The sequence below is a fragment of the Perca flavescens genome, chromosome 17 (genome assembly GCF_004354835.1).
Source record: "Perca flavescens isolate YP-PL-M2 chromosome 17, PFLA_1.0, whole genome shotgun sequence".
Taxonomy (NCBI): Eukaryota; Metazoa; Chordata; class Actinopteri; order Perciformes; family Percidae; genus Perca; species Perca flavescens.
In genome coordinates this window covers 31,437,189-31,462,001 of record NC_041347.1, presented here as the reverse complement: position 1 = coordinate 31,462,001, position 24,813 = coordinate 31,437,189, and the positions used below count along the sequence as shown (strand labels likewise).

Sequence of the window (24,813 nt, the reverse complement as noted above, 5' to 3'; positions counted from 1 at the left end):
AGTCACAGTGTTGGTATCGGTACCGCTAGCGGATTTTTTTTAACGACCCAGCCCTGGTTTCGGGAAGTTGTGGTGGTGATGGCGCAGTGGATATGACACATGCCTTTGGTGTGGGAGATCTGGGTTCCATTCCCACTGTGATACATCAGCCAATGTGTCTCTGAGCAAGACGTTTAACCTCTAGTTGCTCCAACCTCTGATATATAGCAATTGTAAGTCGCTTTGGATAAAAGCGTCAGCTAAATGACATGTAATGTAATGTAAGTTAAAAGGCAAGCAGTTGCTCAACATCCCTGCACTGCTCTGTAGCTGCTAACCAACACAGATATTATCTCACCAGGACGTGTTTGGGCCTGCAGTGCTTCTTTACTTTTTGTCCGGGCACACCTGATTTAACTTTATGCAAATTAGGAGCGGGCAACTCGACGCGGCCGTCTATTGAAAGCCGCCGCAGCGCTACCAGAATGCATCGCACGGCATACAATGAAAGAGACACATACCGTCTTTGTCTGTTTCATTGAAATATATCTACTAAGAACTAATAGTTTTCAGACCAGTGAATATCTAAAACGTTTTCATGGTGATCAAGATTCCATCATTTCCACTTCATGTTCAGGTATGAAACATTTTCACTTATTTGCTAAATAACGTTTGAATATTAAGCTTGTCTGAGGTCACTAGAGTTATGGCCGGACACCAACTGCAGGCCTCGTATCTGTTATGTAACCACATGGCCCGTTCTGGCACCGCAGTGTGTGTGTGTCCGTTTTTTTTTTAACACAATCTGGTTATTTTATCCTATCAATTATTTTGTACAAGTAGGTGTAATATTTGGAACCAAAATATTCATGTTTACCCAAACCTATATTTTGATGATTAAATACATTTTAATACATTTTTTTTAAAATACGTTTTTGCCTGATGATGGTCTAGTACTGAAACGTTGCCTACTATTAAACTTTATATTTTTTGCAAGTAAGACAGTGTGCAACCAATGTTTAAATAAATAACAAGTTATATTTTTGACATTTTAACTCATTTGCTGTGGGACATCAGTGGGACTGAATAAACTTTATTAAAATCACACAGCAGTGACAGCAGTCAGCTGTCTGTCAGCACCGCCAGACCTGCCGAGACACTGTGGTCATGACATCTGTGATGTGTGTGTGTGTGTGTGTGTGTGTGTGTCCTGACTTTTAACAGAGTTGCTGGAAGAGTTTTATTTGTACTGATTGTATTTATTGTTTCTCACATTCTATTCTACTCTATCACATTCAATTTTCAACTGCAATAAATAAAATGAAAATCAAAACCTGGCAAATAAATTGCAGATAACCATAATGGCAATGCAGAACTGATACCTTGATGAGATGACAACAAATACTGTTTTGGGGCCATTTTTGTACTTTTATGCATCTAACGGAAGAAAAAAATAAATTGATTTAAAAAAAATGGTCAAATCATAACCGAAGTTATCTATCTCAGGACATTTTATTTACAAAGACCCAACAATTCCCACAGGGGCATCCATTTAGTGTAAATGTATGTTGATACCTGGAAGGTGAGGTAGAAGTCTTCCTCTACGTTTCCCTCGTAGCTCAGCAGCTCTCGCAAACCGTGAGCCAGCTCCTGCACATAGACACAAGAGTTCAGGATCAGGACCAATCTTTTGGACAGTGATGGGACTCAGAGATCACTGGTTTACTCTCAAATAAACTGAAAGGAATTAAAATCAATAAATTCTCTTAGAAGGGGATTCATTGACTCATTATGGTGCATGTAATGCAGCCATTTGAACCAGGAAAAGACAACACTTGTGTCACATCACGATATAAGGATATCCAACATTTTAAACAATATTTAAACGTATGTCAATGTTGATTTAATATCGATATATTGCCCAGCTCTAGCTAGATGGGACTCAGAGGTTACTAGTTCAGTCCCAAATAAACAGAGAGAATAAAAACCAATGAATTCTCTTAGAAGGGGATTCATTGATTCATTATGGTGCGTGTCCACAGGGATGTTCGCATTCGGCTTTGGATTCGCCCGAATAGTGGGCTTTTTTACGGGCTTCGGTTTCTGCCAGTGACCAGTGAATAGCTGAAAAGTTTTTATGGTGATCCAGATTCCATCATTTCCACTTCATGTTCAGGTATGAAACAGTTTCACTTATTTGCTAAATAACGTTGAATTTTAAGCTCATCTGAGGTCACTAGAGTTATGGCCGGACACCAACTGCAGGCCTCGTATCTGATATCCTGCTGTTATGTAACCACATGGCCCGTTCTGGCACCGCAGTGGGTGGGTGTGTGTGTGTGTGTGTGTGTGTGTGTGTGTGTGTGTGTGTGTGAGCGCGCTTGTGTCCTAGTGCGATCCAGAGTTTTCAACCTTCAGGATAGTTTTGGATGTGAAACTTGAGGACTAACTTTGAGTGAATGTTCTGGATCTTTGGCTCAAAGCTGACGCACAACACAGCTGAATTGTTCCATTGGTCACAAGAGTTCCTCTGTTGCAAAGTGACAGCTTTGACCCTAATCTACTTATTGAATCGCTCTTTTCTTACTCATGCTTTTACCGTGAATCTGACTGTAAGAAACTGCCGGACCCCTGCTGCCAGCTGTGGAGGAAGTATTCAGTTGTTTATCGTATCAAGACTATCTCTCCACCGTTACATATTCCATATTTATGGTGATGATCCCCGTGAGGTCAGGTAAGCGGATACTTCTTTTAAACACACTGGCTTGCCCGGCCACGCCCTATAAAGCACCTGTGCTGGCGTGGAATCACTGATAGTATGATGGGAACTGTCTCCGAGCGGCCTACAAGCTGGAGAGCTAGTCTCTTCGCTCAGAGAACCAAGGTTACAACGTAACCGAGCGATCCTTTACTTCGGTAAAAGTGCTAATACCAGAAGCAACATTAGAAGCAACATTCCTGCATTGAAAATGTTACTTAAGTAAAAGAAGTGTGGAAGTATGTCTATATAAATTCCAAAATGTCTAGAAAAAAATATATAAAAACGTGGGAAAAACTAACAAAAAGGTAAAAACAAACACACACAAAAATGCCCCAAAATGTCGAAAAAAGGGTAAAAAACTTTAAATATGTTGTAAACTTGTAAAAAGTGACACAAGTCCAAAAAAATCGACAACATGGACTTTATCCTTAATCTCTGAAAACCCTCCGTGGCGGACAGAAGTTGTCGAAGCACAAAGTGTGCAATGCAAAAAATGTTAAAAACAGAAATTCACAACTGTGAATCATGATCTATGGAAAAATTTATGTTAATACACAGATATTTCTACGTGAGCCCTGTCTCTGTGTAACGTAGAGTTCTTTTCTGCGTGCCTCTACGACGTGTTAAAGTTAGACAGCCAATCACAGACGTTGTTAGATCTTGGTAGAAGCATGCTGCGTGCCTATTGGCTCACTGACGCTGATGAGACTTACTCTTAGGGTATTAAAATTGGGTATTGCATGACGAGGCATTTTTCGATACGTGATACTTTAGAGGCCATTCGGTCGGTGCCTCAAAGCATTGAATTCTGCACCCAGCCCTAAGCACTCTAACTATAGATCAAAGACAATCATATACTTTGAATATTATCTCAAAAACTCTAAATATCAAATCAATAAATACAATTGTAAATAAAAGTACAATTGAAAACTACTGCATGTTAAATATATTTAAAGTGACGTAAAAGTTGGAGCAGTGGACATACATAATGCATGAATGGGTTTTGACACAAAATTACCAAAGCTGTATTAAGTATATATCTGGTGGGAGACTTAACTTCAATCCGACAGCAGCACATGAAGTTAAATTTAGACTTTACAAAGACCATGCTTTGAGGGATTAGGGGGGCGGGGGTCAAAGTGAACACACAGAGATCACAAGTTGATCTCTGGCACCCTCTAGTGACAGCACACTGAATTACAAGTTCAATTCAATATTCAAAATAACAACAGGCGTTATCTCAGGTGAGAGAGAGAGAAAGAGTGAGCTTTTTTAGTTTAATGCAAAGATGTAGGTTTTGTGTCATCATTGGGGGGGCGGGGGGGGGTTAAGATCTCCAACTATTTAGGTAGTTACTACTGCTATGTAGGTCCCGGGACATATATGCATGTATTTTTTATAAAAAAGGACAAAAACAACAAAAATATTGTAGAAAAAAAAACTGTGGATTTGGAAAAAGTGATAAAATCGTCAACATTTAAAAACAAAAAAAATCAGAAAAAGGTGACAAAAACGTTGAAAATGTTTTCTTTTTTCTCTTCAATACTGTAAGAAAGTGTTTCAACTTTCTGACAATATTGAAGAGAAAAAACAAAACATTTTGAATCGGTTTCAAGCTTCAACCTTTGGAGAACCGCAACCCTAAGAAGGATATAGAAATGATTTGAGCCCCCTGAACGGCTATCTTTACGTCTTTTTGGGGGGTCTTTGATATTTTTTGAAGGGGAAGAAATCTACCCTGCATCTCCCCCTGCATCTACACCTGTATGGTTTAATGTAACACAATGTCTTTAACACAACTCAGCTTGAACATGTTTCTTTGCTGATTCCTAAACCTAAGTCTCTAGTCACTTTAAGCTCGTAGCTCATCCTAAAATCCGAGAGATTTTCACACACAGCCGGGCGATTCAAACCAGCAGCACGTACCGGCATGATCTGCTGCAGGTCGTCCAGGGTGGCGGTTGCCATGCCGACAAGGCCATTTTGGTCGCATGGTGCAGTGGGCGGAGTGAGGAGCTTCCTGTGAGAGTGGACAGACATTCAGGGAAACATTAACCCAGTTACCAGTGACTGTACATTCCTGCTGGTTGGGGTTGGAGCAGACAGACACACACACACACACACACACACACACACACACACACACACACACACACGTACATGTGTCTATGTAGCTCTATATAAATTTAACATGGTACAAACTAAAATATCAACACACACACACATACACACACACCATACACACATGTGTATGTAGCTATATATACATAAAACATGGGATAAACAAAAAAATACACACACACACACTTACATATGTCTATGTAGCTCTATATACATTTAACATGGTACAAACTAAAATATCAACACACACATACACACACACACACCATACACACACATATGTGTATGTAGCTCTATATACCTAAAACATGGGATAAACAAAAATATCAACACACACATACACACACACACAGACACAGACACACACACACACGTACCTGTAACAGTAGAGGGGGAAGTGGATGTCCAGAGCGATGCTGTTGTAAACGGCTAAGCCCATCAGCTGATAACACAGCAGGTTAAGGAGGAAGTTACATATTCTGGTATTTCATCTGATCCATAATGTCATATAGACAGTAGTGTCGCATGTCCAGACCTTCCTCCACAGCGCTGCAGAGGAGGGTCTGGCTAGTCCACACAGCATCCTGGGATGGGAGAAAAACGTGCTCTAGTTTATAGGCATTTCTTTAACCCTCCTCTTCGTTTTTATTTTTGACACGTTTACTTTTACTTCTGGTCACCTGTCTTGATTTCATTTCTTTTCTTCGAATGTAAAAACGATAAGTGAACTTGGGAAAAAAAAACACTTTCCTCTGTCTCTGTGTTGGCGTTCTAACCTCCGGTGGATTTGTGAGGACTATGGTTAACTGCTCCTCAGATCTCTGCAGGGTAAATCCAGACAGCTAGCTAGACTGTCCAGTCGGAGTTTTCTCTCGCACAACTAAAACTTCTTTTGAACGTACACGTTCCACCAAAACAAGTTCCTTCCCGAGACTATTTTGCAGAGGCACTGTGGCTCCGTCCCAAGATGACTGTGATTGGTTTAACCCTTGTGTTGTCTTCCTGTCGACCTGCAACTTTTAGTTTTTCTGGGACAAAATTAAAATTAAAAGAAAATGTCAATTTTCTTTTTTGCGCTTTGGACACTTATTGTTTTTTTCCCACGTTTTTGATGTTTTTTTTCGACATTTTTCCCCCTTTTTTCAATGTTCTTTTATCATTTTTTTTTTCAAATTCTATAAAACTGAAATGAATAAAACAAGTACAAAACAAAAAAGTAGTGAACCGATCATTTATTTTACTTGTAAAGAGTAATGGTTGTAGGGAACCATCCACATTATTTATTTATTTTTTGACAATTTGTTTGAAAGAAACCAAAATTTATGATGTAGATTTCTTTTTTTAAATGGGTCAAATTTGACACGAGGACAACAGGAGGGTTAACTATTCTATTAGTCAAAATTATTCATAATAAGTACTTAGAGTTAAGGGGTTAGGGTTAACTAAAAAATTTGGTATAATGTCATTTTATTAGGTTTATTGACCATGAATTAAAAAAAAGTGTTGAAAAGAGGGACAAAAACGTTTAAAAAAGCGTCAAAAAAGTCTGAAAAAAAAAAAAAAAAATTCAATTTTGACCCGGAATGACAAGTTCATGGACGATGGTGAAGACAACACAAGGGTTAAAAAATATATATATATCCTCAATAACCCTCAACAGTAACACAATCATGTTATCTTAGAGTAATATGGACAGGCATGATTCAGATTAGGGCTGTGCAATGGGTCACATTTTGATGGTAATTTCAATTTCGGCTCCTAACAATCACAAAACAGAGTAATCAAGAAAAACCATTATTTATGCAAATTATATTTTGTAAATAAACTCTTATTTTGTCTTGTGTTCTGAATGAAGAAAATAACATTTAAACAGGAAAAGCATTCAGGGGAATTTCACAGTTCCAGATGTTTATGCCGTTGATTTGTTGAACTGTTTCCCGGTTTTCTAACTTCAATAAATGCAACATCTTTCCAAAAGTCAATGAGTAATCGTCTTAAATAATCCTGATTTCACTAATGACCAAAACAATCATGATTATTTTTTTTTTTCATAATCGAGCAGCCCTAAGGCCCCGATACACAGATAATAAAAGCTGTCAGAACAGAAGCTGAAGTCTTTATAAAAAAGGTGGAGCTGAAAATCCAACACAGACAACAGTCGGACAGAAAACAGCTGGATTTTACTGGTGTTCGGTCTGAAACGCACAGTGTAAAATCTGACCTAATGGTCCGTGTGTGTGTGTGTGTGTGTGTGTGTGTGTGTGTGTGTGTGTGTGTGTGTGTGTGTGTGTGTGTGTGTGTGTACTGAAAAAAAGACCAGCCAGTCTTTTTTTTTCTTCTTTTATGGCAGAAAGAGTTTAATGTCGGCTATAAATTACTTCATTGTGTAACTGTAATGTGTGTGTGTGTTTGTGTTTAGTTCATGTACAGAACTGAATGTCCCATCCACCTGCGCGCACACACACACACACACACACACACACACACACACACGCACACACAAAGTGTTCACAGCTGCCACATGTGGTGACCAGATGTAGTGTAATTGCGTGTGTAGGTTGGATGTGTGTGTGTGTGTGTGTGTGTGTGTGTGTGTGTACTACTGATTACAGGTAGGCACACACAAAGGCACCGACATCAAAATAAACATTAACTGTACTATTACCGCAACCATTAAGGTCATTATGAAGTCAAAGAAACACACACAGACACACAAACACACACACACACACGCGCACACACACACACGCACACACAGATATCAAACAGAGTGTACAGAACAGAAAAGTATTTAGAGGCCCTTGATCATATATCTTCATTTTATGGGACAGACATATAAATCTCTCTCTCTCTCTCTCTCTTTATTCATGCCCTCTCTGTTTCAGATTATCTCTCCGTCTGTTTTTCTACCCACTTCCTTCTGTTTGCCAGACTGTTTCTTAAACTCTTGATGCAACAGCAGAGCCGCAAATAACAAACAGATTTTTCCTCAAAATTCAAAATCCTGCAAATAGAAACATCACAAAAACTCAGGAAATGAAGAAGGTTCCACCTTAAGGCTCTTATCGAGCACATTTAGAAGTAAATTAGGACTAGGCAGTTGACACGGAATAAGCCTGGAGCTTCCCCGATCTTATGGGTCTGCGTTTGAAGTTGTACACGTTTCCCACTGTGTCCTGTTGCTATTACAAAGTTAGTGACCAAACTGACGTGCACACACACTGCTCTCCTCACACAGTGCAGTGTGGAGGCTGACTTGGTTCGCAGTTAGCGAGGCATGATGATGGTCTGCTTTCCAGCTATCTTTCTGGAACAGATATTGGGCCCTATCTTGCACCCGGCGCAGTGCAGCACAACGCAGCACAACGCACAGCCTGACACAAGTTTAAGACCGACCCAGTTGTCAGTTTCACATCCAGCACCCGCGTCGTTTAAATAGCAAATGCACCTGCGCCCATCTGTGGCCCATGGGCGTGCTGGTCTTACAGGGAGGTGTGTTCAAGTGCATTCTGGGAGTATTGCTATCTTGAGGCAGCGGGAAGCGATCGCACCATTGATCAACAAAAACCTGGTCTAAAGTCAATAACGCAGCATTTCATTGTTATTTTAACAGAGCATTAGTGAAATGCTCCTAGGCTCGTGCACAGCGCACGCACACTATGCTTGTTACACACACAGGGACGCACAGCAGCACACACACACACACACACACATGCAGAAGATTACTAATAAAAATATGACGGTGCAAATCTCCATCATAATAGCAATGCTCCAAGGTCCAAACGCGCCTAGCTTTTAAAGGGAATGGGAGATGATCTCTGATTGGTTTATTACATGTTACGCCCAAACCACACCTCTGATTAATGAAGACACTAAGGACAACCCTTTAGGACCAGGCGCCTGGCGCACAGACCCTTTTTTTTTCCGCCGTCAAGGGCCCTAGATGTTAGTCCGTGGTGGTTGTGTCCCTCGGGTTGGGTGTCAAACTCAATGTCGCTAAGGGCCACACTGGAAAATTCAAATCACATGGAGGGGCAGACATGTTTAGTTTATTGACATGCTTGTATTTTATCGAAAAAGTGAAATACCTTTGACTGTATTATTGCATGTCTCATATACACTAGTCTTCTCGCTTACAGTCTGGTCGACATAAAGCCCTAAAAAAGACAATGATTTCCTTTTTTAAAAGCAGCTGCCACACAGCCGACCTGTCTCCCAGCCTGAATATGAATGGGGTTATTTTTGTGATTTTAATACCAAGCAACACTTCTCAAGTATCAAACAAAAATAACTACCTCAAGCAAAAAAAAAAATGGCCATCTCTAAATTAAACATTTGTGTAGTCGTAAACTATTTTTTATATATTTTATTCGTTTGATAATATGTCCTTTTGTTTACAGTTGAGTTGCTCTCTCCATCATGTTTGCAGTAAAGGCAAACATGATGGAGAGACACGATGGAGAGCAAAAGACTGATCGCTGAGAAAGAAGCCGAGGGAACTGTTAAAAGGTGCTCTAAGTGATGTGACGCGTTTTTTATGCTACAACATTTTTGTAACATACAGCAAACATCTCCTCACTCTCTGCTAGCTGCCTGTCCCCTGAACACACTGTAAAAAACATCTCCTCACTATGTTCTAGCTGTCTGTCCCCTGAACACACTGTAAAAAACATCTCCTCACTATGTTCTAGCTGCCTGTCCCCTGAACACACTGTAAAAAACATCTCCTCACTATGTTCTAGCTGTCTGTCCCCTGAACACACTGTAAAAAAACATCTCACTATCTGCTAGCTGCCTGTCCCCTGAACACACTGTAAAAAACATCTCCTCACTATGTTCTAGCTGCCTGTCCCCTGAACACACTGTAAAAAAAACGTCACATCACTTAGAGCGCCTTTAACAAAAGGACATAATATCAAACAAATAAAAGAGCAACAGTTTACGACTACACCAATGTTTTGTGCGCAAGTTTTACTTTTGAGATGAATTTTTTTTTTTGCTCAAGTTAGTGATTTTTGTTTGATACTTAAAGAAGAATTTATAGAAGTTTTGCCTGGAATTAGAAGGCACAAAAATAATCCCATAAATATGCAAACTCTCCGCTTCTGTGGGGATTTCTGAGTCTCAAAGTCGACAACTGTGCCAAAATTCTGCTTTAAGTGTAGCGTAATTGCGGTTTAAAAAACAGTTTCCTGTATTTTTTGGTTGTGTGCACAACAAGGCGGGTATTGTCAACCTTTATTGATATGCGAGCCGGATACAAATTTGCGAGGGGCCGGATTTGGCCCGCGGGGCCTCGAGTTTGACACGTGTCCTAGAAGGATAAATAAATTAATTTGGGTAATTATAAACAAATGAACCAATGGAGGAGCCATATGCAAAAAAAAAAAAAAAAGGAACGAAAGACAGAGTGAAGAAATGAAGAGATGGAAGACAGATGAAAGCCTTAAAGGAAGGAAGGAAGGAAGGAAGGAAGGAAAGACAAAGAAACATACAGAGCAGAGAAAAGTAGAGAAGAACAAATATGTTTATGTTTGATCAAAGTACCACACAGCAAACCTGGGACTGTGTAATACTGCAATACAGGAATATGTACACATTGCCAGGGAAATGAAGAAGAAGGGAAACAGGGCAGCTGCTCTTCGTCTCTAAATTAATATTCATGTTTGTTCCTTTATGTTTACATCTGTTAACACGCTCTTTCCATCTCAGCCTCTTTCTTTCTGCTTTACATGTCTCTCTCTCTCTCTCTCTCCCTTTCTCCCTCTCTCTCACACACATTTTCTCTCCAGCGTCCTTATTTCTCACCGCTCCCTCTTTATCTCCACAGTGACGCAACGCTACCATGACGACTAAACCGGAACGAGGGAGATTGATAAATTAGCTCTTACTGCGAGCACACATGTGGAACACCCAGGAGCAAGCACGCATGCACGCGCGCACACACACACACACACACACACACACACACACACACACACACACATTCAACACAAAGTAGTATGCACGGGGCACGCACACCCACCCACACGCACACACACACACACCCAGACACACACACACACCCACACATACATACCCAGACACACACGCACACACACACACAGACACATACACAAACATTTCCCACCCTTCCATGTTTTTTTTCTTCTCCATCCTCTCTTTCTCTCTGTCTTGCTCCCTCCATCTGATTTTTTTCCCTTGCACACTCACACCCACCCACACACACACACACACACACACTAACCTGGCGAGGAACAGTCAGCTATTAGGTTATATAACCTTTTGACAGTTCCCAGCTGGCCAGTAACTTAGGATGAAGTGCTGGATCCTTCTCTATTCACATAAACTACACACACACACACACACACACACACACACACACACACACAAACACAGTATACTGTACATACAAACTCTCACAGAATTAAAAACACACACGCACGTAGTCCTGAAAGTACATTTTACAAATAGCAGGAACACCAGAAAAGCAACGCTGTAGTATTTTAAACTACAGAAGAAAAGGTAATGCGTGATTGTTTGACTCAGAAATCTGGATTCCTTCCATTAACTGTCCACCTGACGACCATTTCTTATCACGCAGCGCTGCGACTTTCTGATGAATGGAGGTACACATGGTGCACTTGTAAGTGTTGAGCATAATAGGCTCATTTCCTGCTCAAAAAGGCTGCAAAGTGGAGGGACAAACGTGCAGCTGTCTGAGGTAGAATACGTTCCCTTTAGTCGGAAAAGCTGCAGGACACAACCCTGTCTCCGAGAAATTACACTCGCATGCTTATTAATAGAAAACAGAAAATGCTTTTGAAATAAACATAATGCCACCCGATTGGGTTTTCTTAGAACTCTAATAAGAAATAGTTAACAAAGTGTCTCATACTAAGTGTAAAAATGCTCCGCTCTTACAAAAAAAAAAAAAAAAAAAAAAAAAAAACATCTGCAAAAAAAACATGTAGCAACAAAAGCATGAGTCAATTTCGTTTCATATTGCCGCTGTTGGGCAGAAACCTTGTATATAAATATTTTATTATTAATTAATTTACTTCTTTGGATGTTTTTGTCGCATTTTCAATGTTTTTGTCACTTCTTTAAACGTTTTTGTTGGTAATTTTGTCACCTTTTAAAAAAAGAAATTAGGCAATGTTTTTCACGTTTTTGTTACTTCTTTCGGAGTTTTTGTCGCCTTTTTCGGGGAGGGGTTTGATAATTTTTTTGGAGGTTTTTGTCGCTTTTTCCGACATTGCCTTTTGACATCATTGTCGTTTTTTTCCAACAATTTTTTTTCTAAATGTTTGGTTGCTTTTTTCAAGGTTTTTTTTCCACAATTTTTCTTTCAGATTTCTTTGTCGCTTTTTTCAATACATGCAGACATGCCCCGGGACCTCAACCAGCCCCCTGTTCCTGAGGGCATACATGCCCTCTCAGACCAGGTAGGGGAGACAACATTTGACTCTGACAAGATAACAATTGACGACATCTACTCTGTATCATAATTTATTACATTTCACTTGGTAATTATAAAAAGCAGCTGTAGAGAGCTTTTCGTTTGGTCATTGTCTGTACTATTCTGTAGTGCGGAGACTGCCTCCTTGTTGGGTTCTCAAGTAAAATGAACTTTGATATATCTTCAGTGGTCCCTGTCTATTATTTGATAATGTAAATTATTCTAACTCAAGGTCTTTGCCCGACAGCGACAATATGACATGTTTACTTTACTGACATTTAACCGAATGCTTCAAAAGTGTAGAGAAAAGAGTCAAAAGAAGAGACACCTTAGGAAACAGCTGCAGTCGGAGTCTGGTGTTAGACAGCTTAGACCAAACATCTGGTCAGTGGGTGCACCGGCTGTTCCGTATACGCTATGTGACTGCAAACCAGCTTATAAAACTACAGCGTTGCTAGTATATCATTTAAAGCATGCAGCGGCCAAGTACAAGTACCTGTGAAATGCCTTTTACAATATTTCGTTGAGCTATTTTTTCTTTTTTTTTTTTTTTTGACGCATATGTTATGTAAGAGCATGTGGGTGTGAAATCACTGAAGCTGAACTGTTTCGGGGAAATGTTTCATTTTGAAACCTTGCCTGTTTTATTTCACATTCTGTGCTGAAATAAGACGCATTTAGTTTGAGATATATGTGTTCGGTGTGCAGATTTATGGCCTAAAAACACACATTATAGTATCTCCTTCTCCTCTGTGGTTTAAAATAGAGGAGTGTTATGGTGTGTGAGACGGGGAGGAAGGGGGAGTAAAAGAGAAAACTTTGTATGCGTGTGTGTGTACATGTGGGTGTGTGTGTGTGTGTGTGTGTGTGTGTGTGTTTCCAACATCCCAAAACTCTCCCTGCCAACAGCTCCAACCAGAAGCTGTGAAACCAGTTTGTGCACTGCAGACGCTAAACAAGCTACTCTTGCTGGGGAAAAAAAAAAGTCAAAAACGAACAAACAAACTGTAAAACCTTAACATACAACCACTGCGGGTGCAACCTCACATCGATCTGGATCGATATATCGATTCAATCCTCAACGATCCAATTCCATGGTTACAAAGTGAAAATATCGATACATATCATCATCTTTAAAGGATCATTTTTGGTTTGTTTCAACCTGGACCCTATTTTTCTATGTTTTTGTGTGTAAGTGAATGCGACAATCTTTGAAATTGGTCCAGTATTAAGCGAGAACGCTGTAATGTAACCCTGTGGGGCAAATGTGCATCGTCAGTTTGCGTCCACTAAAAGTTATTTTGTCTGCTGAAAGGCTCAGATTAATATTCTAAGTGTCTGACAACATTATGGAAAGGATTCCTATGGAGATAGACCTTTAAAACCTCTTTAAGACCTTTCTGTTTAACCAGAAACAGCTCTGAGGCTGCTAGCGCTAAACCCACCAGACTCCATTTAAAAAAGCAATACTTTACATACCTACATATTTTCACATGTAAATCAGTAAACTATGTGTTTATTTCAACCAAAACTAGAGTTGCGATCGTTGGAAAAGTGGAAAGACGTCCCAAAGTGCTGTTACATAGTTTTATTTTGTTTCTGTCGACTTTGAATGAAGTGTATTTTACGATGATAAATTACTGTTTATTTACATGGAGTCTGGTGGGTTTAGTGAACGCAATTTTGCGGATGTTTTTATGTTTAAAAAAAAAGGATCTTACTCTTTGTCTAATAAAAGGAAAAGCCACAAAAATGTATCTTACATTTTTTTTATAAATAATAAAGAGCTTAGTAATGAAATTGTCAAATCATATTTTAGTTGCTTTTTGTAAATATACTGTACAGTATATCAATGTGAGTGATTGTGTTAAATGTGTTGTCTCTTATTGATGGCATTGATGGATTCAATCGAATCAAAATCTTATCGTGGCAGACTTTGTGCTGTCGGTAAATATTGTATCGTTGATATAACGTGTGATTTACAACCATTGGTCCCTTGACAGATGGGTTAAAGTTCATGTGAACAGAAAACTTTGTTGTTCAAGTTCATGTGAACAGAAAATTTTGTTGTCTCCTATCCTGTCCTTTTCACGGCAACCATCCATAGAAATTTATCAGCGTCACTTAAACCGTTGTGTTGTCTTTGGGTCAACTTTTACCCATTTTCAAAATTTCTATATTAGCAATATGGGTTTCTTTTTAACTACTTAAAAAACTTAAGTTTGATTAACCCAAAATAACATGAACGATTCCACACAACGGCTTCGCAAGAAGAACAAAATATCGGCTCTCCACTTTCATTGAATTTTAGGGTGTTTTATTAAATTTTTTTAGCATTTGAAAATAAAACGGAAATGTTTCTAAACAGTATCCCGACTGAACACTGACCCTTCTGTGATTATCCTTCCTTTAATATAAGTCTGAATAATTCATAATTTCTGCTTTTGTAACTCAAGAATTAGGTATAATTTTCTATATATTAGGTTTATTGACCATGAATTCCGTGATAAGTTGGTTTTAGTGGTGTTCATACATGGTAGTGAAAAGAAACTTAAACGTCAAAAAAGCGCTAAAAACATTTTAAAGAGTCAGTCAGAAAGTCAGAAAAAGTGTTGATTTTCAGTTTTCAACCGGCAAGTGCATGTTTCAATGGAAGACAACACAAGGGCTAAGTAACAGCAACAGTTTAACACTATTATTATAGTTAATCTCTGCAATTGATCCGCTACATGATGCAGAACTGGATTTAAATCCCTTTAACAAAAAATATACCACCCAAGGTCCCCCAAAAATGTACATTACATCACGATCTACGTCTTTTGTTTCTTGTACAAAGGATACAGTCCCGACCAACTGGAACTCTGAATAGTTGTCGCACTTCCAACTGCTGAACCAATGGCAGCGCGAGTCCTTCATGTAGGTGAACATGCCTGTAAAAAATAAAAATAAAAATATGGTTTAGATTAGGTATGGCACATTTCTGGTGGTTGATGAATGAATGAAGCATGGAGAAATGAGAGAGTGATAGATTGACAAGAGAAGGGAGGGAATGGGGGGGGGAATGGAGGCGAGGATGGAAGGAATACAGTTGAAAGTGAAGGGGAAACAAAAGGAAGAGAAGGAAGATGGGTAAAAAGGAAAAAAAGACACCTTTTCACATTCAATACATTATTGTAAAAAATATAAATTATTGCTGCTTTAACCCTCGTGTTGTCCTCGGGTCAAATTTGACCCATTTAAAAAAAAAAAAAATCTTTATCAGAAAAGTGAGTTTCTTTCAACCAAATTTTCAGAAACATAATGATACGAACGAACACACAATGCTCTTCCCCAGTAAAATAAATGATCAGCCCACTACTTTCTTTAAATTTGGATGTTTTATTCAATTTTATAGCATAAAAAAAAAAAAGAACGTTGAAAAAAGTGACAAAAATGTCCACAAAAGCCCCAAAAACGTGGGAACCCCACCCCCCCCCCAAAAAAAAAAATTTGACAGAAACATCAAGAGGAAAAGCAACAAATGTTTGAAAAATATAACAAAAACATTGAAAAAAAAAAAAGTTTACATTTTGACCCAAAACTCAAAAAATTGAGAAATTAGACTGAAACTGATTATAACACATAACATTGTGATTGGTGGAATAAAAAGCTGTTTTAAACTGTCACTGCTTTTTAACTGTTAATGAGGTCTCCTCTTCGCCGTCAGTCTCCACGGTACCAAAGGACACAAACACCCCCACACACACACACACACACACACACACACACACACACACAACGGCGAGTGTCGGAGTGATAAAGGACGATGAGCAGCGGGAAGTTAAGTCGAATAAACTCGACAGAATCGTTTTCCAGCGAGAGAAACAGCAGCAGTCTGTTCTGAGCGGAGACACACATCTGGAGCGCTCACATCTCTGAACACCAGAAACTGACACCGCTTCACGCATAAAAGAGCCTGTGTGTGTGTGTCTGTGTGTGTGTGTGTGTGGGGGTGTGTGTGTTTGTGTGTGTGTGTGTGTGCGCGAGGCAGAGCTGGGGCTTTCCCTGCACTGCTAATGAGGGGAACACAGCTTTCATTGAGTGTGCACCAAAAACACAGACGACCGCGGAAAGATGGAAAGACGATGGAAAGATGATGGAAAGAACAACTCGGCCAGAGGAGAGAGAGAGAGAGAGAGAGAGAGAGAGAGAGAGAGAGAGAGATACACAGATAGAAAGTAAGAGACAGAGAAAGGCAGATGCAGACAAACGTTTCCATTCAAGTATTTTCTAATGTTAATCCCTAGGTACTGAAGGAGAAACAGAAAATCTTGGGAGAAAATTCTATATCAATGTTACGAAAATGTTTTTTATCCACACATGACGAGAGAATGCGTCTCGTGGTTAAAGGAAATATTGCAGTGACGGAAACACATGAATAAAAGAGAGCATGAGAAATGTTTTAATCACATTTCGCATAAATTTAATTTGGATTACAAATGTCACCATTAGTTTGTGCCTCAGGTTGCTAAACGAGAAGAGCGTTTCAGCAAGTGGCCCCAAAAAGACACTGGTAGGAATCAGACACATCCGTGGGTCCGTGTGATATAGTACGGAAACTTCTGCACAACAATTTGTACGATACCTTAAGAAAATTAAGGGTTCTGCCGCTGGTCATAACTAATAATAACTAATAACTGTTTCACAATACAGTTGAGTTTAGCCGAAAAAAAGGTGACAACAGTTAACCCTTGTGTTGTCCTCCCGGGTAAAAATAATAAAAGAAAGTCTTTCTGTTGCTTTTGTTTCTTTTTTTCTGTGCTTACTTACTAGTTTTACACAGATTTTTGGAATTCATGACCAATAAACTTCATTTATATGAAATGATACCTATTTTTTGAGTTGAAAAAAAGCTGAAATTATGAATTAAGATGACTCATATATGAAATCAGAGGAACATATTGAAAGAATCACAGACTTGTATAAGTCAAAGTTTAGTCAGGATACTGTTTTGATGCTAAAAATGCTGTAAAATTGAATAAAACACACAAAATAAAAATGAAAGTAGTCAACTGATCCTTAATTAGACTTGAAGATCGTTTCTATGGAACTATCAGTGTAATTGTTGTGCAATTTGGTTGAAAGAAACCCACATTTCTGACATAGAAACTTTATAAACGGGTCATATTTGACCTGAGGACAACAGAAGGGTTAAGTGTAGACACCAAAAAGACTAGATTAAGATTTTTGAATTTTCCTCTGGGTAAAAACACCGCCCCCTTTATGCCAGGATCAGACTACACAAATTCAGCCTGATATTGACCCGACAGACACGTTGTGGACAAACGTTCAGAATCGTGCCCGACGGGACCGACGAACCTCCGGACTTTCTTCTACCCACCTACTGTGCAATATTTAATATTTCATATTATTGATAATACTGTGCAATTCCATTACTGTGCAATATCATTACTCTCAGTGTCCAATATCTATTACTCATTGAATATGATCACCACTGTTGGGCATCATTCAAATAATGTGCAATAACCCACACTGCATATCACACTGTATATACAGTAAAACCAAAGGTTTTTTTATATACATCTCAGAACTGTGCACCTTACCTCCCGTTTTTGCACTACTTATTTTCTTCCATGTTGTTACATTTATTTGACGTACATGTTGGCACTGGGAAAGGAGTTGCTTTTAATCTCATTGTACATGTGTATAGTGACAATGAAAGGCATTCTAGTATTTTATTTAAAGGTCAGCGATCTAACGCCTGGGACACTTCACCACCACCACGCAGAACAGGTCTGTAGCCAGCCTAGTGGAATGGATTTAATTATGAGGTTCAAATGCTTCATTTTGATGTCCTTGGCCTCACAGATTTTGCTAGGAGTGCACAAAGTTAGTCGCGTGCATTGTTGATACATTAGACGTGAGATTTTTACATGTCACATTCACACAACGCATTCACAGAAATGGTGCTTTTAACAAGATTAGGGCTTCACTTTGGATAATTTCGAACCACCCGAAGAAGTCGATTGTGCTGCAGGAGCGGTTTAAGAGGCTTCCATGGAAGTCTAAGGATCTCTCAGCGCCATTTCTCAACCCTACAGGGAGAGAATTTGATACTAAAAAAAAGAAACTGTTTCTTTAAATTGGCAGAATTGGAGAGGCTTAAGTTTTTTTTTTTAAAGGATTAAAGAAGAAGAGAGGAGGCGGAAGAGACAAAGGCTCAAAGTCACACGGCAAAGTGACAGGGATATGGAGATAATTAGAGTCAGGCAGGAGCGTACACTGAAAAGAGAAACCAACAGAGAGAAGAGGACAGTCATAACAAGAGCTGCTCCGGTCTGAAATAAGAGTTTGTTGCTGAGTTTCCGAAAGCACAACAGACCACTTTTCTCAGCCATCTGACACTCATTCACCGACCTGAAAACTTACACAGCTCGTCCACTGAGACCTCCGTGTAATAAAAATGTACTTTGCATTTTGATCCAATAAAAACATGATTTTCTTTCCACTTGATTCCAATAAAGTATGGCTTCGCTTCCCATTGACATTGCATCAAGCTAGATTTCCCTCCAGATTCTCAACGTTATCTGTGGTTCTCTGCTCTCCTTTAAACTTTAATCGCACTTGATTGAGGCCGTTTTCACAGACATACTTTATACATTTGATGTCAGCTGAAGGCCTTCTGAACTACACTGCAGACATACTGATGGCAAACGCTTATCGACATCCCAGACTTGGCCCTGTTTAGACCTGCCGTTAACATACGTCTTGGGTGATCCGATCACAAGTGCACAGCTCTGAGTATGTCAGGTCAAACCTGGCAATCAGATCTCACTTCCCTGCTCTATACAGATCTAACCCTTCATCTCAGGGTCTATCCATCAATAAACTTACAAATTACGTAACTCATTTTTTATTTGCCAAGATCCCATACGTGTTTTTAACCAGCGGGAGGCAGTAATATAATCATATTCGTGAATTCAGGGACATTTTATGAGCCTAAAAATATAACCTTAACCCACTGATGACACCTCCGCCTTTGCCAGGCAACGGTGGCGCACATAACATATTTGTGAACACACTGCAAAAAATACTGTGGCCGTATGCGGCCCAGACCACCTCCGAAAGTGGTCTGAGTGATCGGATCTCAATGCGTCCTCCTGCGTTAATGCGTACAGGTCTGAATAGGGTCTTGTTTGGTCCGTTTAAAACGAACCCTGGAGCATTTGGTAGTCCGGTTGGTCTGGGGCGGTGTGAAAACTCATCCAAACTCTTGTGGGGATCAAACAAACTCTGGTCCGCTTGACCACTCTGGTCCGCTGCGAACTGGAAGTGTGTCTCACCGTAGTCTGTGTGGAAGATCTGTCGGACCAGCAGCAGGAACCACTCCTTGGTCAGGCCGCCCATGTCCAGCCCCGCCTCCCCGACAAAAGTCACCCGCAGCTTCTTCTTCAGGTCGCACCGCTTCCTTGTCAACTACAGAGGGAGGAAGAGGACGAATACATTAGCCTGGTCCTACCAGACTCTGGTCCATTAGCCTGGTCCTACCAGACTCTGGTACACTAGCCTGGTCCTACCAGACTCTGGTCCATTAGCCTGGTCCTACCAGACTCTGGTCCATTAGCCTGGTCCTACCAGACTCTGGTCCATTTCATTTGTACAGAGAGTCTGGCCATTCTCCATTGACAAGTGTTAACTTCCTTGAAGGCGGGTAATCTGTTGAAGTTAAAAACTATTGGATCTGCCCAGAGCCGCTCTGGATCTGCCATAACCAATCGCTAACGTTTGGTCGGGATGTCGTTTGGGTACTTAAAACACCAAACACCAACTTCTGCAGACCAAATAACTTCACAAAGACAGAAACGTGGATAATCTTAAAACTGAAAACCTTTAGGCTGAATCAGACTTCAAACCGTTATCATCCCTTGGACTTGGATTTCGGGGTTCACATGAGATTTACAGTTTAGGTCAGACTAAGCGTCTGAGGTTGAGACATGAATGTAGAACATTAAAGGCTTATCCATCATGAATGGTTCTGTATTTTCACGCCCTCTCTGTGTTGGCAGACCACAAATGTGCCTGTTTTTTTTTCCTCTCTCATTACAATTTGTTTTTCAAAAAAGATATTTCTGTTTGGCATCAAAACCTCATTAAGGCCCAACTACAGTATTTCAAGACATTCGTCTACATCTGTGAGAATTCCTTCCTTCTTCATTATCTTTGCTTAATGCTTCAGTGGAGGATGCCTGTAACACACTACTTACAGGCAAAAACATGCAGATAGGTCAATTAAACGGGAAATGATAGTTTTTTTTTTTAATTAACAATTAGTTTGACACTGGACCAGCAGATTGGTTTGGAAACCTTTAACATATTTCAGCAAAACAACCACTGCTCTACGTTATGTCACAGCTCAAGGTATTCTGTGATCACAGAGGCCCGTACAGTAAAGCAGCCGAGTGTCAAACAAGCTGTTTAGTTGCTCCAGCTTCCTGTCGGGAGAACATATAACAACGTGTGTGTGTGTGTGTGTGTGTGTGTGTGTGTGTGTGTGTGTGTGTGTGTGTGTGTGTGTGCGTGTGTGCGTACCAACCTCATCCAGTGAGTCGCTGAGGAGTTGTGCTCGTCGTACTTTAATGTTGAGGAACAGAAGGTTCATATCCACTCTCTGCCTGCGAGAAACCTTATTGACCAGGCTTTGCTGTGAAAACACACACACACACACACACACACACACACACACACACACACACACACACACACACACACACACAATTAAACTGTGTGGACATGTAGACATTTGTTGCTTGCGCACAGTACATCCTTGCACGTTCTGCCTGCTTTCCAGTTTGCATGTGTCTGTGTTACTGTACTTCTATCTTTTTGAGGACCTCGTGAACAAAGAACATCTGAAAAGTGAGGTCACTTCTTCAAAAGGCAGTTCAACAGTGTGTGTGTGTGTGTGTGTGTGTGTGTGTGTGTGTGTGTGTGTGTGTGTGTCTCTCTCTCACCCGGGCCTGACTGATCATCTGTTGCTCGGAGTCTTTCTGGATGATGGCTTTCTTCACCACCGTTGAAAGGATGAAGGGGAACTGACAGAAGGAAAACCTGAGCAAAGGACAAGAAGAAATATGAAGAGTTAGTAACCCTGAAAAAGGATTTCTAAATCTGTTTGAATACATGAATAATTTTTTTTTTTTTAATCACAAGGCTCTGAAATGGACACACTCCGAGCCTGAAACAAGCAGAATTCCCCCACCGCACCAACCAGGGACATTTGAACTGTAATCTCTGGATCCGTTTCCTTTTTCGGACGCTAAGGAGCCGTGACGCAGCGTGAAACAGACTTCACGGCTTCTCAAAGTGTTTCTCCGCCATTCTGGATAAACTGCAGCAGTGGGACCGTCGCTTTGTCTCTGCACAGGCGGAGACACTCGAGTCTGGCTTCCAGGAAGCTCCAGCAAGGAGCTAACGGCGCTCTCGGTCATGGGTAAGTGGGTAAAGCTAATGTGTTGTCACGTCTGTTAGCATTTCTGCTCCTTATTACCAGGCGAGGAAGAGCCACTTTCCCTGGGAAAAGTCAGTACGTCTGTTCCACTGCTTGTTCATTTGAAGGAACATGCCGAATATTGGGACTTTGTCTTATTCCCCGTATCCCCAGAGTTAGATAAGTCCATACCCTTCTCATCTCCATGTGTGTCGTAACTCTGTCTGACAGCACCCACCGCTAGATGGAGCCGGTTACCTCCAGGATCTGGGCTAAGCTAGGCTAGATGGAGCCGGTTACCTCCAGGATCTGGACTAAGCTAGGCTCCAGGATCTGGACTAAGCTAGGCTAGATGGAGCTGGTTACCTCAGGATCTGGGCTAAGCTAGGCTAGATGGAGCCGGTTACCTCCAGGATCTGGACTAAGCTAGGCTAGATGGAGCCGGTTACCTCCAGGATCTGGACTAAGCTAGGCTAGATGGAGCCGGTTACCTCCAGGATCTGGGCTAAGCTAGGCTAGATGGAGCCGGTTACCTCCAGGATCTGGACTAAGCTAGGCTAGATGGAGCCGGTTACCTCCAGGATCTGGACTAAGCTAGGCTAGATGGAGCCGGTTACCTCCAGGATCTGGGCTAAGCTAGGCTAGATGGAGCCGGTTACCTCCAGGATCTGGGCTAAGCTAGGCTAGATGGAGCCGGTTACCTCCAGGATCTGGGCTAAGCTAGGCTAGATGGAGCCGGTTACCTCCAGGATACGGGCTAAGCTAGGCTAGATGGAGCCGGTTACCTCCAGGATACGGGCTAAGCTAGGCTAGATGGAGCCGGTTACCTCCAGGATCTGGGCTAAGCTAGGCTAGATGGAGCCGGTTACCTCCAGGATACGGGCTAAGCTAGGCTAGGCTAGCGGTGGGTCCGTTACAGACGGAAAAGTCAGTCAGCTTAATAGTCAAACTGGATAGGCAAAAAGAAGGACCGATATCTGACCTATTGGAGTTGCCGTAGTTCTGCCAGGTCCTGTACTCCTCCATGAAGTCTATGTGCTCCAGAGTGATGTTGTAGAAGTCGGTGAAAGGCATGATGGGAGTAGAGGAGACACTGTTGGCTGCATCTGAGGACAGGAAAAGAAGAAAGAAAGTCAAGTGTGACAAAATGATCTGTGTGTGTCAGTCTGTAAAAATAGTGGACGTAGCAGTAGGGATGTGTGTGTGTGTGTGTGTGTGTGTGTGTGTGTGTGTGTGTGTGTGTGTGTGTGTGTGTAACAAATACAAGCTGAGGTCTGTTTCAATGTCCGCAGTGTTAGCATGGTTAGCATGGTTAGTATTGCTAACAGGCCCGCCGGGGCCAGGGTAAAAAGATTAATGGGGCAGGTAAAAATTGAGAGGGGGCGATTATGGTTTCATAAAGTAGGCTAAAATGAACTAATTTACACAGACTTTTGTGTTGTGTGTGTGTGTGTGTGTGTGTGTGTGTGTGTGTGTGAGACTCACTGAACAGGCTAAGAACTTTAGTAGCAGAGGGAATCCACCAGGAGCACTTGGCCAGAGGAGGAAGTTCGTCTGGTTCTGCAGGAAACAGACGAGTGGAGATGAACTGTAGGAGGCGCTCTACCAGCTGCCTGAAACGCCTCGCCGTCAGCCTGAAAACACACACACACACACACACACACACACACACACACACACACACAGTTAGCATTGGTTGGGCAGATCTTGGCAGAGTCCAAACCGCACAAACCCTGAAATATACACATGCACATAAATAGACACTTGAATAGAGAAAAATAGCAGCGTTGGATGGTTAAATTGGGTTTTTGGATCTAAGGCAGAAGCAAAGACAACTTGTAATTTGAAGCAGCTCGCTTGTAAATCATCACCACATACAGGACGCATTGGTCAGCGCTCCTTCTTCAGGCTGAGAGAGAGAGACGCACAGAAGATGGCTTGTTGTTTGTTACTGTAAAGGCTGAGTCACCTTTAAAAAGATACAAGGATTTGATAAAACTGCCTGATAGTGGATTATGTTTTCCAAAAAAGAGATCATAAATTAACAGAGACACAGTTGGTACATACTACCCTGTAAAAAATGTTTGACTGGACACCAGTAAAAGCTGGAAAGTACAATTATGATACCTAATTTTAATTTTTAGCACAGACTAAAATTATGTTTCATTCGGGACTCAAAATGTAGCTAATATTTAGGAGAAATTCATTCTCCTTTGCTTAATTTGGCATGCACATACCATGAGCTAAACCCTCCATTATGTACACACAATATACAGTACAGACCAAAAGTTTGGACACACCTTCTCATTCAATGCGTTTTTTTATTTATTTTCATGACTATTTACATTGTAGATTCTCACTGAAGGCATCAAAACTATGAATGAACACATATGAAATTATGTTCTTAACAAAAAAGTGTGAAATAACTGAAAACATGTACATGAAGAGGGAATTGTTTGTATTTGACCAGACATGGGAGCCCTTCTGGACACGTTTGTCGCCTTTTTTTCAACATTTTTGTGACTTTTTTTCTTCTTCTAGGTTTTTGTCGCTATTTCCGTCATTTTATCGCTTGTTTGAAGGTGGTTTTTTTGCCATTTTTTTCTCTTTCCCCCCAATGTTTTGGTTGCTTTTGAATTTTTTGTCAATTTTTTTCAATGTTTTTGACAATTTTTTATTTTTTTTTCACTGAAACCTGTAAACAAATCTGCAGATTCCGTTTTGGGTCTGGCGATTATTTTTCTGTGGATCGACTAATTGATCAGTAAATAAACGTCAGCAGACACTTTTTCTGACATTTTTGTCGCTTATATCGTCTTCTTGAGGTTTCGGTGCTTTTTGTCGCCTTTTCTGGACATATTTGTCACTTTTTTCATGGTTGTTGTCGTCTTCTTTGACATTTTTGGTCACTTTTTTCAAGGTTTTTGTCGCCTTTTTTGACATTTTTGTCACATATTTGAAAATGGCAAACATGTCATTTCCATTACGGCTGCATGTCGACTT

The 24,813-nt window shown here is 40.6% G+C and overlaps 1 protein-coding gene across 1 annotated transcript in view; it reads right to left on the bottom strand.

Annotated features, from left to right (window-relative positions):
* Positions 1 to 24,813, bottom strand: part of hectd2 (HECT domain containing 2) — a 71,506-nt gene that overhangs the window by 19,410 nt on the left and 27,283 nt on the right. The window contains exons 9-17 of the mRNA XM_028604056.1: positions 23,296 to 23,444; positions 22,793 to 22,916; positions 21,335 to 21,431; positions 20,917 to 21,024; positions 19,667 to 19,799; positions 15,165 to 15,253; positions 5,239 to 5,303; positions 4,667 to 4,760; positions 1,555 to 1,629 (exon numbers count right to left, since the gene is read on the bottom strand). Of these exons, the coding sequence (XP_028459857.1) occupies positions 1,555 to 1,629; positions 4,667 to 4,760; positions 5,239 to 5,303; positions 15,165 to 15,253; positions 19,667 to 19,799; positions 20,917 to 21,024; positions 21,335 to 21,431; positions 22,793 to 22,916; positions 23,296 to 23,444 (934 nt within the window). The remainder of the gene's footprint in view (positions 1 to 1,554; positions 1,630 to 4,666; positions 4,761 to 5,238; positions 5,304 to 15,164; positions 15,254 to 19,666; positions 19,800 to 20,916; positions 21,025 to 21,334; positions 21,432 to 22,792; positions 22,917 to 23,295; positions 23,445 to 24,813) is intronic.